The 12,874-nt window shown below is 38.9% G+C and overlaps 1 protein-coding gene across 1 annotated transcript in view; it reads left to right on the top strand.

Annotated features, from left to right (window-relative positions):
• The window catches only part of LOC139727682 (bridge-like lipid transfer protein family member 3B), a 101,209-nt gene extending 94,546 nt beyond the window's left edge, over positions 1-6,663 (top strand). The window contains exons 19-22 of the mRNA XM_071638661.1: positions 3,812-3,969; positions 4,870-4,998; positions 5,564-5,672; positions 6,240-6,663. Of these exons, the coding sequence (XP_071494762.1) occupies positions 3,812-3,969; positions 4,870-4,998; positions 5,564-5,672; positions 6,240-6,574 (731 nt within the window). The 3' untranslated portion in view covers positions 6,575-6,663. The remainder of the gene's footprint in view (positions 1-3,811; positions 3,970-4,869; positions 4,999-5,563; positions 5,673-6,239) is intronic.
• Positions 6,664-12,874: the final 6,211 nt, after the last annotated feature.

The following is a 12,874-nucleotide window of genomic DNA, read 5'->3' as shown; positions in this document are numbered from 1 at the left end:
TCTCTTTACTGACAAGCTTTGTAACATCTTTGAGAAATGCTGTCATTATTAATTTCTTTTCCTTTTTTTTTGGGGGGGGGGGGGGGAGGGGGGTGAAGGGGCGCTGAGGAGGGCTGTTTCTGTGAATTGGGTGATAGGATTTCAGAATTCATTCTTGATTATCTAACTATATTACAGACCAGGATACAGAGTGCCTCAGTTAGTATTAATGAACCAGCCATAGCCATTTGGTCTGTATATATGTTTTACAATCTTTACTCTCTTTAAACTCTGTTAAAATTCCTGATTAGTTTTGAACAATGAACAAAGTTCATTTCTGAAGATTATGATGTAAATATTTGAGTAATGAAGCAAGAATAAGCAATGCGAAAAAGCAGTGAGGGATTTTAATTTTTTTTAGCTTGCGTACATTTTATGTGTAGAGTTTCATCTGAAATGAGTAAAGGAAGAATAAAACAGATTATACCATGTTGCTACAGCATAATGTTTTGAAAAGGGCATCTGATAATTTCTTGAATGGTATACATCAGTCAGAAGAATTTTGGCGTTTAGAAAAAAACAAGGACCTTTTGGGGTTAATAGTTTGAAGGCAGTAACCTCTCTCTACACAAACCTGGTTCACTTGTTGGTGGGCTTTTATGCAAGTTGATACATATGCAGCAGGTGATTAGATGTATTATACAATGTAAAGTTCATCCAGAACCTTGTAGCGTGGGAGCAGGACATTGTAGCAAATATTATTTGAATGATTTGATACTTGAGCTGGCCTTCTTTTTTTGTTTTTTCACCTCTTTGGGGAAGCTGGAAGAAACAGTAGTTGCCTGCATTGGAGTGTAGAGTCGGCTTATGCTTGAGGAAGTTTCTGTCCATTGTCCTAAGTTCTACTGCATTCTTGTATTATGGTTTGGTGTGCAGTGCACATAAACAAAGTTTTATCATTGATTTACTTAGCTCAAACACATAGCTTACCAATTTAAATCACTGTGCTCTGAAATGTATTTACTTAAAGGGGCACATCCCTCATTGTAAGTGTGGTATAGAGTCCCGTGTCGAGAATTCACGGTATGACAATGACAATTTGTAGAAAAAAAATCCAGTGGCTTAATGTTTGTTACTTTACAAGAAAACAGCAGAGAGAGTGAACTTGTATCCAAAACCTCTGCAATTCAAATGCCTCAGAGGAAAAAGAAACAAACATAATTTTGTCCTGGAAAATTTGACAAATACTCCATGATTTAAACCCATCAATACCACTGGAATATTGCTGCAGAAATTCTGATCTTGTCAGTAAATTTGTTCCCTGTATTTGTACTCTATTTATTATATTGGACAAAGATTTTATGAACTGTTCAAGTTTTCTGAATCTGCACAAAATGAGGGGCAAATATCAGTTTTAGAAAGAGACACAAACTTTAGTCTCATTGCTAGTTTAAGGATCATTTATAAATTCATTAATTTTGTGCCATTGGATGATTCCTACTGTGAAGTAAAGAAGAATACATGACTAATGCAGATTAAGGCTCAAATGAAGAAATTAATTCTTCATCACAGAAAACTAGCACTGTGTAATCAAATGTGAGCTGAGAGGAAACAGCAGAAAACCTATGAAATCAGGATTCTGGGTCTTGATTACTACCAATTATTGTTAATGATTAAAGCAAGATGTTTAAATGTCTCATGACAGCTGGATTAATATGAATCTTGGCAAGCACAACATGCAGGTCACCAGGATGTCCTCTTCTGCCTCCTCCTCTGCCCCAGTTCCCCACCCACCCACCCCCCCCCCCCCTTCCCACAGAAAAGGAGAAACACCCCCACATGCCATCCCCACTCCCCCCCCCCCTCCCCTCCAAAAAAAACCAAAAAAAAAAACAAAAACAAAAAAGGAAAAATAGGGTTATGAATGCTGGCTAGATGTGCAATGATTAACTCCCATACCCACCCTACCCCGAACCCCCCCCCCCCCCAAAAAAAAAAGAGCGAAACAATGGAAAAATAGGGTTATGAATGGTGGCTGGCTTGAAGCGCAATCATTAAAAATCAAGATATAAACACAACTTGGACTTTTGAATCATATCAGAGATGGGTACAGCTTGTATGCATGTGCATGAGAAGTTCACAAAAACTTATTCAGTTTGTTCATTATACATAATATCAATGTATTTACAGATAATGTATATAACTCACAAGAGTGTGTACTCGGGTGTATATGCATTGAAATAAGGGAGTATGTGTACAATTATATCTCTTTCGATATATCCTTTTCTCTTGGGTAGAGTCATTTCTCTCTTTCATGTACAAATCAACTGCATGGAGTATGGCATATTCTATGTGTGACCATGGTTGATTATGGTACTCTATTTATTTTTTATGGTACTTACATTATGGTGCTTTTATTTATAGAAATAAATCAAATTAATTATGGTTCTTTGCCACATATTGCTATTTACATTATGTTACTGTTTTTATACTTTATAGGACAACTGTAAATGACAAATGTTGTGATTTGTTCTACAGGTGATTGCTTATAATTGGGAGTACATTATCATTCACTGGGCAGAAATGAAAGTCCATTGTATATTTAACCATAGTCTGGTTGATATGTATGTCTTCTATACAATTGAATCACCTGTAAAAAAAATATATTTAAACAGATGATAAATATCAAGATATATGAATCTGTTTTGCCATTGTTTGGATTGTTTACATTTATACATATATTATATTGTACACCATGTACATGTACACTGTATGTAAACACTTTCATTAGTAACACTCCGTAAAGCACATCTCTCGTCCAAGTACTGAAAAGCACAATATTTTTCCGTCATGAAATTTTTCTTGAATGGGAGCCGACGGCCTTATTCGCAGCATGAAATTTTTGTGAGTTGCCTGTAACATTCAAAGCATACAGTGTAGACAAGATCTTAAGCGTGCATTTTAATTTCGCAAAACTCGGCTGTCGCGAAATTCGTGAAATCAAAATGCATGCGAACATTCCGCGTTTTACAGTACAGAGGATAGAGATATCAAAGATACTCCATACAATGTATATCACGTCTTGTTTATTCAGCCATGCTAAAGTGATTGAGACTGGAACTGTATGTAATACCAGATAAAAAGAGAACAGATTACATTCGATGTCTCATCCTTCTCGTATGCCACTCTCTCCTCCATCGTGTTCAAAGGTTTCCATTTTCAGTCCTGATATTCTGATGGTGAAGGCAAACTGTTGAATTCATTTAAAAAAGTTCCTTCTCCTTGTCCTCCTTTTTGTTATCCCACTTCTTCTTCCGCTACTTTCTGTTGCTCTTCTTCTTCTTCCTCCTCCTTTTCCTCTTCCTCCTCCTCCTCATTCTTACCCTCTTCCTCCTCATTCCTCCTTTTTTTCTCGTCCTCTTTTTCTTCCCCTCTTCCTCCTTTTCTTCTTCTTCCTCCTCCTTTTTCTTCGCCTCTTCCTCCTATTCCTCCTTTTTTTTCTCCTCCTCTTTCTCCTTCCCCTCCTCCTCCCTCTTTTCCCCTTTTTTCTTCCTTTTTCTCATGTTCTCAATCATTGTCTTTTCTTTTTTTATTCCTTTTTCTCTTGCTTCTTGTTCTTCTCTTTCTACATCTTCTCTGTCTTCTTATCTCGCCGAGAGTATCGGTAATGATCGATACGGTGCATTATAAATGTACTTTATTATTATTATTATCATCTTTAATAATATACCACATCCTGTGTCGGCTAATTTGTCTATCCACATTTCTGTTACCGTAATTGTTGACATGGCATATACGCTGTACAATGCGAATGTTTTTGCCCGTTACCTAGGTGATTTCCACCGGGAGAATGTGAAGAAGAAGAAGGGCCAGGAAGGGGAAACGAAGGCCACGCCCGATCTGTCTAAGGCCATGCTGAGGTTTATGAGTGGGCCGTGTGCAGACGCCCAGTGTGAGGGTGCAGCTGATAGGGGTCACATTCAGCTTCAGGTCAGTGAACAAGGACTGATTTCTTATGAAGAAATTTGTTGTTTCTTAGTATATAGTTGTACTTAAATTGGACTTTGAAAATGAACATAACATTATTATATGTAGACATGTATTTTTACACATTTGCACATTTTTCAGTCTCTGTAATAGCATTTCAAGAATGCCACTGAATCGAGACGTATTGGCATATTTTAGAATTACAAAACAAATTTGGGTATTCCCATTAAAGGTTTATGATTTGTATTTGAACTATGAATTCAGAAAGATGAAAAGCAATTTCATTACTGAGTACTCATATTTGTATATGTGGCTATTGAAATCACGCTTTACATGTATATTAAACTTATTGCTGTTGATTTTTGTCAAGATTTTGGCGTTGCATGTTATTGTAAACAGAAACTACACAGAGACACAATTTCGCATTAATTGTGAGATGCATGTGAAGGTTCTCAAACTTTGACATCCGTGTTGTCATATTTAGACAAAGAGGCCATCGTGGATCAGTGGTTAAGACCACAGACTCCCAACCGTGAGGTCCTTGGTTCAAGTCTGTTGACAGCAGCAGGTGTGCTCCTAGGCAAGCACTTTATCCTCATTGCCTAGTTCTTTGGCGGGGACTTTAACCCATTCCACACTAAGTTCTAAAATCTCCATAGACTTACATTGGCCACCAGGTTCTCGTAGGGAACGGATTAAAACAATTGGTCCTGTAGTAGCTTTGTCAGAAGCAATGCAATGCTTCCTCAATTACCACATAAGGCACATCAAAATTACACAAATGAGGTATTATATGAATATCTTTACATGGGACTGAGATAAGGGTTAGATGCCCTACTTACATGAATGTCATAATGTGGGAATTAGGGAGATTATATTTCTATCGTATGCTTCTGCCCGCAGCTGAACGACATAGACCTGAACTTCCTCAAGTCTTCGCTGACCAATATCAGCAGTCTGATGCAGGATGAGCTGGACTCCGAGCCCCTCCCCCTCGACATCACCGTCTTCAACACCGCCCTCACTCTTCAGGTATTTGCCAGTTTTTGCATCTTGTCTTCGTTCAGTTGGGACTTCGAGGGAATTTTCCTGCATATCTTGCTTGGGAGAACTTTCAGATGGAAATGGTTGAATTAATAAGCCCTGCACAAATCAGCTAACAAAAATTTGTCAATTTCAGAGAGATTCTGTAACCCTTTGAGGACTAGTCCCAAGTAGAGTTTGGACAGGTCTGTGAGAAATGCATGTTGTAGCAAAATCAGTCCGTCCTCAACGGGTTGATGTACTCGTATTGCCAATGTATGAATGGGTTATGGATTACGCAAGTAAGAGGTTTTGAAAATTTTGCAAATGAAAGGAGCAATTTTTAACAACAAAGGTTGTCAATTGAGATTCTGTTACTTGTATCTGTCGATCAATCTACCTTATAATGATTTGACAGTGAGGATGAAAGATCACTACTGTGAAAATGGCAGTCGCCCCCACCATTACTACTGGGAACATATTTGTGCTCAGCAACTATGGCAGCTTCTTGATGGTGGTGCAGAAAGGGGTTTTATTGCCCAATTCCTTCTCAAATTTTCAACCCCGCAAACAGGACGACTCCCCCTTGGTGTACCCGGACACCGTGCCCGCCCCGCCCCTGCAACTCAGGATACCTTCTGTCAGGGTTCAACGAACTCTTGACGGCACTTTCCATGTCAAAGGTGAGTTTATTATCAGTTCTCGCTTTATAGTGCAGCAGTCTGGTATAGAACATGAACATGTTGAGCTCCTGTCGACAAATTCAGTTGTGGCTGTTGTAGAGAGGTTACTGAAATTCCTAGTGTCTGTTTTCGTTTAGGGGCTCTTCCATATGATGGAGGATTGTCTACACCCTCTTTGAAGGTTGATCGAATTTTCAACGTTCTTTGAGCTTTTAGAAATACACATGGGTATCTTCTGCGGAATATCACTTAGGGTTGCAGTGTTGCAAGGCAGCAGAAGTACTGTAAAAGTGGACATTTGGCAGGAGTAATTTTTTGTGCTTGGCCTGGTAAGGTGACTTTTGCTTTTGCTTATTTTCAATCTTGCGGACATTCACACCTGAGTTGACCTCCTAACTTTACAACCAGGTCAAGTTTAGAGGGTCTACTGAAGTATGAAGAAAATAAAATTGGCTTGTTAAGCTAAGAGCCTGGGCACAAAATTGGTATTGCTTCTCAATCCCCTGTGTGCTGTGCATAGAGGGTTTTGAATTCTGAAAATTAACCCACGCTGTTTTTGTGCTCCAGGCATACACCCAGATGGCATTAGCTTAAAACCCACGGGAGATGTGATTGCCACCACCTCCGCGCCCATGGTAGTCTTCGACCAGCCTCCTGCCGATCGCGATGCCCTGCCCGACCCCGCCTCGGTCGCCATGGCTGCCGTGCAGGACGAGAACGCCAGCCTCCGCAAGCGGATGGGGCTGATGAAGGATGCCCTCGCTGTGCTGGAGAGGGAGAGGACCTCGCTGCTGTCCACTCTGGAGCACCTGCAGGAAGAGCTCCTGACCGCTGACCGTGAGAGGGACAAGCTGAAGGAGAACATCGTGGAGCTCAGTCGCCGCGTCAACCTGGGCAGGTGAGAGGAGGGGGAGGATGCCTTCCCGCATCCCGCCATGGCCTGCCGGAGGAGATGCCATCCGCTACCAGGAGCAATAATCAATCATCATCAATATCGTCGTCATCTGTTTCTACCAATGACTATTTTTGATTGTTATCATCGCTATCCTCTGCTCACAAGATGAAACAGGAGCCGAGGTACAAGTAGAGGTTCTATGTGTGTGGCGTACCCACACTAAGATACAAATCCATCCATACATCCATCCCCTATCCATGCTGACACTGTGATGGCAATCTTCCAGTGGTGTAGCAGTAATTACAGTTTATCTGCCTGCTAGCTGTAGCCGTCAGTAGATCGGTTTAGTGCTCTTTAAATGAATGGCTAGTTTCAATGTGCATTCATTTTAAATAGTCAAATGCAGTGCATTTTTTGTAGATCTCAACTTGCTCAGAGTCGGTGGATGCTGATCCTTAAAACTGTGTTTAGCTGAGAATACATTAATCTTTTCCAAGAAGAGATGATTTTATGATAATAACGTAGTCTATCCACAACAACTTGCAGTTTGGTGTTTCCATGTCAGGTCAGTATTCGTAGCTCCCCATCTGGAGTTGTCAAAGGCGTAACCTGAGAGGGCGCTCTAGAGTGTCCAATGTCCAGAGAAAGAAGAAGTAACAATTATAATTTATCTGCATCATTCACTGCATTCTCCAAATATCACATTCATGGAAACTTTCAAGATACTTCCACAACAGTAATGATCCAAGTTGCACAGAGAACAGGGAACAAAACCCCCCTAAGTCACATGATTTGCCTTTTTAAAGTTAATACAATGCTTTTATAATAGTAGCTCATTCCAACTGAATATTATGCAATAGTGACTCTCTTTACCCACTTTTTAATCTAAAAAGAAACAGAACCCACATTGTAGAGAAGGTTAGTGGTGGATCCAGAGGGGGGCGCACTGGGCATGCGCCCTCTCTTTATTTTTGGTTAAAACAAAAGAAATAAAAAGAAAAAAAATGGGGAGAGGGGGTGTGTGCGCCCCCCCCCCCCCTTTAAATTTTGCAAAGGCGCCTTCCCTTTATGGAATTCCTAGATCTGCCCCTGTAGGTACTGGTAGATGGTAATTCCTAACAATGGCCAGCCAGGACAGACTTGAACCACAATATGCAGAGATTTTGTATGCTGTGTTTCAACAGGAGAACAGATGACACTAGGCCTGCAAGGTGAACTGATATTGAGCTATGAAATAGAATGAAAAAAGTGCTTTGATTGGGAGGCTATTTGGGCAATATTTTCTGAAGTTTTCACAGATGCTAAATTGAGTACTCATTTCCAAGGATGCAGCTGGCTAATTCCCTTTCAATTTGCCCAGATCTAAACGGATCCAGTTACTTTCTTTGTAGTGTTTGCAAAGCTTTGCAAAGTGTGATGATCCCAAGGTACTGTATGCACCATATATTTCACAGGGTTTTCATTTTTGCTAATTTCGCGAGTTGAGTGCTGTTAGTGAATTTCAAAACATGCGAAAATATTAACTCTGATCTTACATGCATAGGCAAGCACGATATAGCGATTTGCCAGCTGCAACAGCTAGCTGAGCTATAGCTGTATACATAGCAGTACAAGTACAACACGTTCATAATGTGTGAACACGATTCTGCGCTTGTCTAAATCATGTTTGTGTTTGTACAACAGACATTGTGACTAGTACAAGTACTATGAATGTCTGCTTCATGTGAATGATCTTGGAATTATTTTAGGAGTACTGTAAAAGTGGCTATTTTTTGGTGAGTAATTTTTCGCACTCGGCCGGACCGGATTAATTTCATGTGTTTTTAATTCCACAGAATCAGAACATTAACTACAGGAACATATGTCATTCAAAAATATTTGCGTGCTTTTATTTTCGCGTAAGTTTCTGGTCGCAGGAAATGTGCGAAAATTTCCACACAGCGAAAGTTTCCATTTTCACAGTACTTTGTAGTACCAGCAATGCTCATTGGTTTGATTTTTTTTTCAATGCAGGATCGTTAACCTTGTTGAGGACGAGTCTAGAGTATACTCTGGCAAGTGTCTATTGGAAATGCATGTTGTAGCAAAATCAGCCTGTCCTCAACAGGTTAATTTTCCTTCCTGAAAACGAATGAATGATACCAATTCCTTTGTCCAGTGCTGTTCTCCATGATCGCGAATTCAACCATCAGCAAAAATGTCAGGAAGTCCCTATTTGTGGAAAAATTAGACTTGCTAATATATGGTGTATACGGTACTTTGTATATGTGAATTTGCGTATGTAAAACATACACATGTAATTATATGTGCGTCTATTGTAATGTTCATTGTGGCCTTATTGTTTTATGCTTAACGCTGCAATTTCCAAAGCAATAACAATGATTTGAGGAGGCGTCAGTTTCTTTCACTGCTTTTTTTTTTTTGTAACCCAATATTCACAAGAAGACTTTTATTAGTTTGTCCTTATTTTGCAACTGCTGCTGTTTTGTTACATATGTTTGCAATGAAATAAAGAGAAAATGTCTTTACTTTGCTTCTTTTTTTTTTTTGTATGTTTGAAATGTGTTTGATATTTGTAATCATTGTTTTGCAATCTTAACCAATTCTACTCTGATTATGAGATTATTTCCTCTTTTTTGGGGCATCTTTAACCAGGGTGAAGAAAAAAAAAAATAAGGTAACCCTCATATCGTCAGCCATTTGCCAAAAGGCCCGTAACACCATAGACTTTGTACACTGTTATGGGCCTTTTGGGATAAGGCCGACGATATTCAATACCATGAAAGGATTTATTAAGAGTTTAGTTTACATTTTGTTACCTGAATTGGTTTATCAATTGAATATATTGAAATTTTATAAGCAATGTCTGTGAATATGTGCCATATTATTGTGCACTACATGATTATTATGACTTACAGTGTATGCATCTATATTTGGCACTGTTACATCATGTTATGTGGAACAACACTGGTCGTGGGAAGTCTTTTGGTCAGTATTTATAAATGCCAGAGCCAGATGAAATATGTGGGTTTTTCCCCCTCGTTTTGCAGAGGTTTTATAATCACATATACATGTATACTTTCCTTTTATTCTTGTTGTGTAAAGGTTGTGTAAATTTTGTCATGTCTACATTTTATGTTGTTGTCATGGTGACAAATTATTATTGTTTACAGTGCCATATTGATTTTTGTTGAACCTGTGACTGCATTTCTTTGTGTACGAGTTATGATGACTTACAATCAGTATTCAATTGTGACTGTGACGGCAATCTTCATTACAGTTTATCTGCTTTTCCTCTTTTTGCTGTATTTATATCCATTTCTGTTGCTCTTGCTTCAATGTGTATCTACCGTTTACAGCAATTGTTTTGTTTGTTTTTTTATTGCTGTTTTTACCAGCGTTTACTGTGAAATGCGAGACTATTGTTTGTTTTTTTCAGTGTAAACGTGAATATTGTTCAACATTGGGGTTGTTTGCACTCACAACGAAATATCATGATTGTTTGAACTTCGAGACGTTTTGCTTTGATATTTCCATTGCAGACACCATAACGTGTACAAAAATTTGCAAACTGTTTCGAGAATTATCAACTCTGGCTAGTAAGCCACTCGTGAAGTGTGTAGTGTGAACTCACTAACATGATTTCCCAAAAGTTCGTTCAGGTGACATTCAACACAGCCCATCGTCTCTTATGATCTAATTCTTCATTCAGGTTTTGTTCACACAGAGCTGTGAATTGGCAAAATGGATAGTGAGTGCAAGCCTGAGATATTGCAATATTTTCAGCCATGTGTCAAACTTACTACCGTAATTTGTGGAGTGTATTAAAAACAGAAGAGTAGAGTGTAGCAAATTTAAAGATGATATTTTCAGGGGAGAGCAAATTATGCCACAAGCTCTCACAATTTCTCATTTCATTTTTATGCTGGAGTGAAATGATTGACTGAGCCTAAGTTAGTTATTTTGACGTCAGCTGCAATCTACAAAGTGTTTGATAATTCAGGGAGAAAATAGAAATCCTGTGGTATACTGTAAAAGTGGAAATTTTCGTGCGAGTAAATTTTGTGCGCTCAGCCAGATGATATGAAATTCGCATGTTTTTAATTCCGGGGAATGAAAATATTAAGTAGTGCAACAAAGAGTAAGCCAAAATAAATTGCAGGTTTTTATTTTAATTTGCACTAGTTTCATGTCCAGTGAGGTGCACAAAAATGTCCACATTTACAGTATACAGAACAGGGCTTCATTCTTCAATGCTTCTATCTTTTCATTGTTTGAAAGGCCATGTTTCATACCCCTATGAATTGTCTGTAACTGTGCAATAATGTGTCAATCAACTCATTATCTATCATTCATCTCTTATGTTTTTTAATTTTCGATGTAGACATTTTACACCAGAGGGAAAAATTCATGTTGAGCCCTGCACTGTAGTACGTGTAGAAAACACAAAGTTGGATACAGACAAAGGTCACATGAAAGTTCTCTTTTCCTATCGAAGGGGTTGAGGAGATGAATATATATGTATATATGTGACAGCTACTGGTATGCAATATGAACTTTTATCCCGTTTCCATGGTAATGAAGTTGACCTTGTGCAAATCAAATCCTCTGGGACCTCAGTGAAGGCATTAGTATGGACAATGTTCTAAGATGTAACTCCCACGAAAGTTGAATGTTGAGCAGGAGTAGGGAAATGTGATTCCACCTCCCTGGTAGGAGTGTTACCAGCACTTTTTGATGTACTCCCACTCTGTGTGCAATTACTAAAAAAGAGGAGTGGGTGGTATTCTGAAAATCTTCCTAAGTTTCTTCCTAAGTCAGAAAGTTAGGAAGTGCCTAGGAAAGGCAGACCTGGTATTCTGAAATTTCTTCCTAGGAACTTCTTAATGCAAATTAAGCCATCCTTATCCCCATCCACGTCTTTTCTTAAGCCAGTACAAAATGCCATATTATAAGGAACCAACCAATGGCAATCGTGTATTATTATGACGTAGGGTGAAATACACGTGTGCGCGGCATGTCCCCTTTCTCGTGCCCATTTCGCGCGTCAAAGTACGTGTTACCTGTTGTGGGCAGTGAATCATAAGCGCCTATCACAATGTTTTGCAGCTTGCTATATATTTAACGTACTTAGGACAGGGGTGGAACTTTCCTAAATATTTTCCTAAAATTCTTTCCTAAGGGCATTCTAGAATACCAACTTCTTCCTAAGTCAGAAATTTGCATATCTTCCTCAATATCTTCCTAAGTTTCTTCGTAAGTTTAGGAAAAAAGTTAAGAAGGCACTTCAGAAGAAACTTACGAAGATTTTCAGAATACCACTTAGGAAAATATCCTGACCTAGGAAAAAATGTCATCATGGGAAGGATTTCAGAATATCACTCAACATGGCAAGTCTCACGGATACTGTTTAAATATGCGGTATAATTCTTGGTGTTTGATATGGGGTATATTTCTTGGTGTTTGTATTTTCTTGAATTTTGCGAGCCGACAAATACTCACAAAATTAACAACTCGTGAAAATATCGCCCCTCGGAACACAAATGCCTTGTACGTATCTGTGTCACCAAGCAGTGGAATCACTGAAGAAAGATGATACTCTTTTCTCATCCCGTCTATGTGGTTCTTGATCATGAATTCAACCTTTCACATACATGTAATTGTGTTATTATTTCCAATTCTCGAAATGTTTTACTTGCAAGATATATTGCACTTACCACCACACACAGTGCAGAAATATCCATCCTGGGCTCATCACATACACCACATGGAAAATAGAAAGTCCTTTTTCTCTAGGTATAGGGGGAAACAGTGTGAATTATTAATGGACAGTGTCTAGTTAGAATTCCTTTAGTCATATTATTGCTCGAGCAAGATACACCTGACGACAGGCTACAAATATGTGGTTGAAGGAAAGAAAAATATCAGTTTGATTTCTAGTGTGTCGGCTGGAAAATGTAGCTGACACTAATTTGAGCAACTTGAGTGGTTGGTAGATTTGAGGCAAACATAAAAACAAAAGGTCACTGTAATTAATGTGTGGAAGTGTGCGTGTGTGTGTGTGTGTGTGATGTGGAGTGGAAATGTAATAATCATTCACTGCTCAGGACTATAGGATGTACTGTATACACCGAATATTTCACGAGGTTTTTATTTTCGCGAATTTCGTGACTCAGGTGCTATTCGCGAAATTAAAGACACATTAGATTGACACTGATCCCGATGTGAATGTGACGTACGCGTGTACATTTCTCTGTTCAGTACAGGACTCCATGATCACGAATTTAACCACTGGAGAAGTCATTTG

The sequence above is a fragment of the Diadema antillarum genome, unplaced genomic scaffold, assembly GCF_040938485.1.
Source record: "Diadema antillarum isolate AM-2024a unplaced genomic scaffold, OU_Dant_1.0 seq00000142_RagTag, whole genome shotgun sequence".
NCBI lineage: Eukaryota > Metazoa > Echinodermata > Echinoidea > Diadematoida > Diadematidae > Diadema > Diadema antillarum.
The sequence above is the reverse complement of the archived record's forward strand: the minus strand, read 5'-3'. Positions and strand labels throughout refer to the sequence as shown.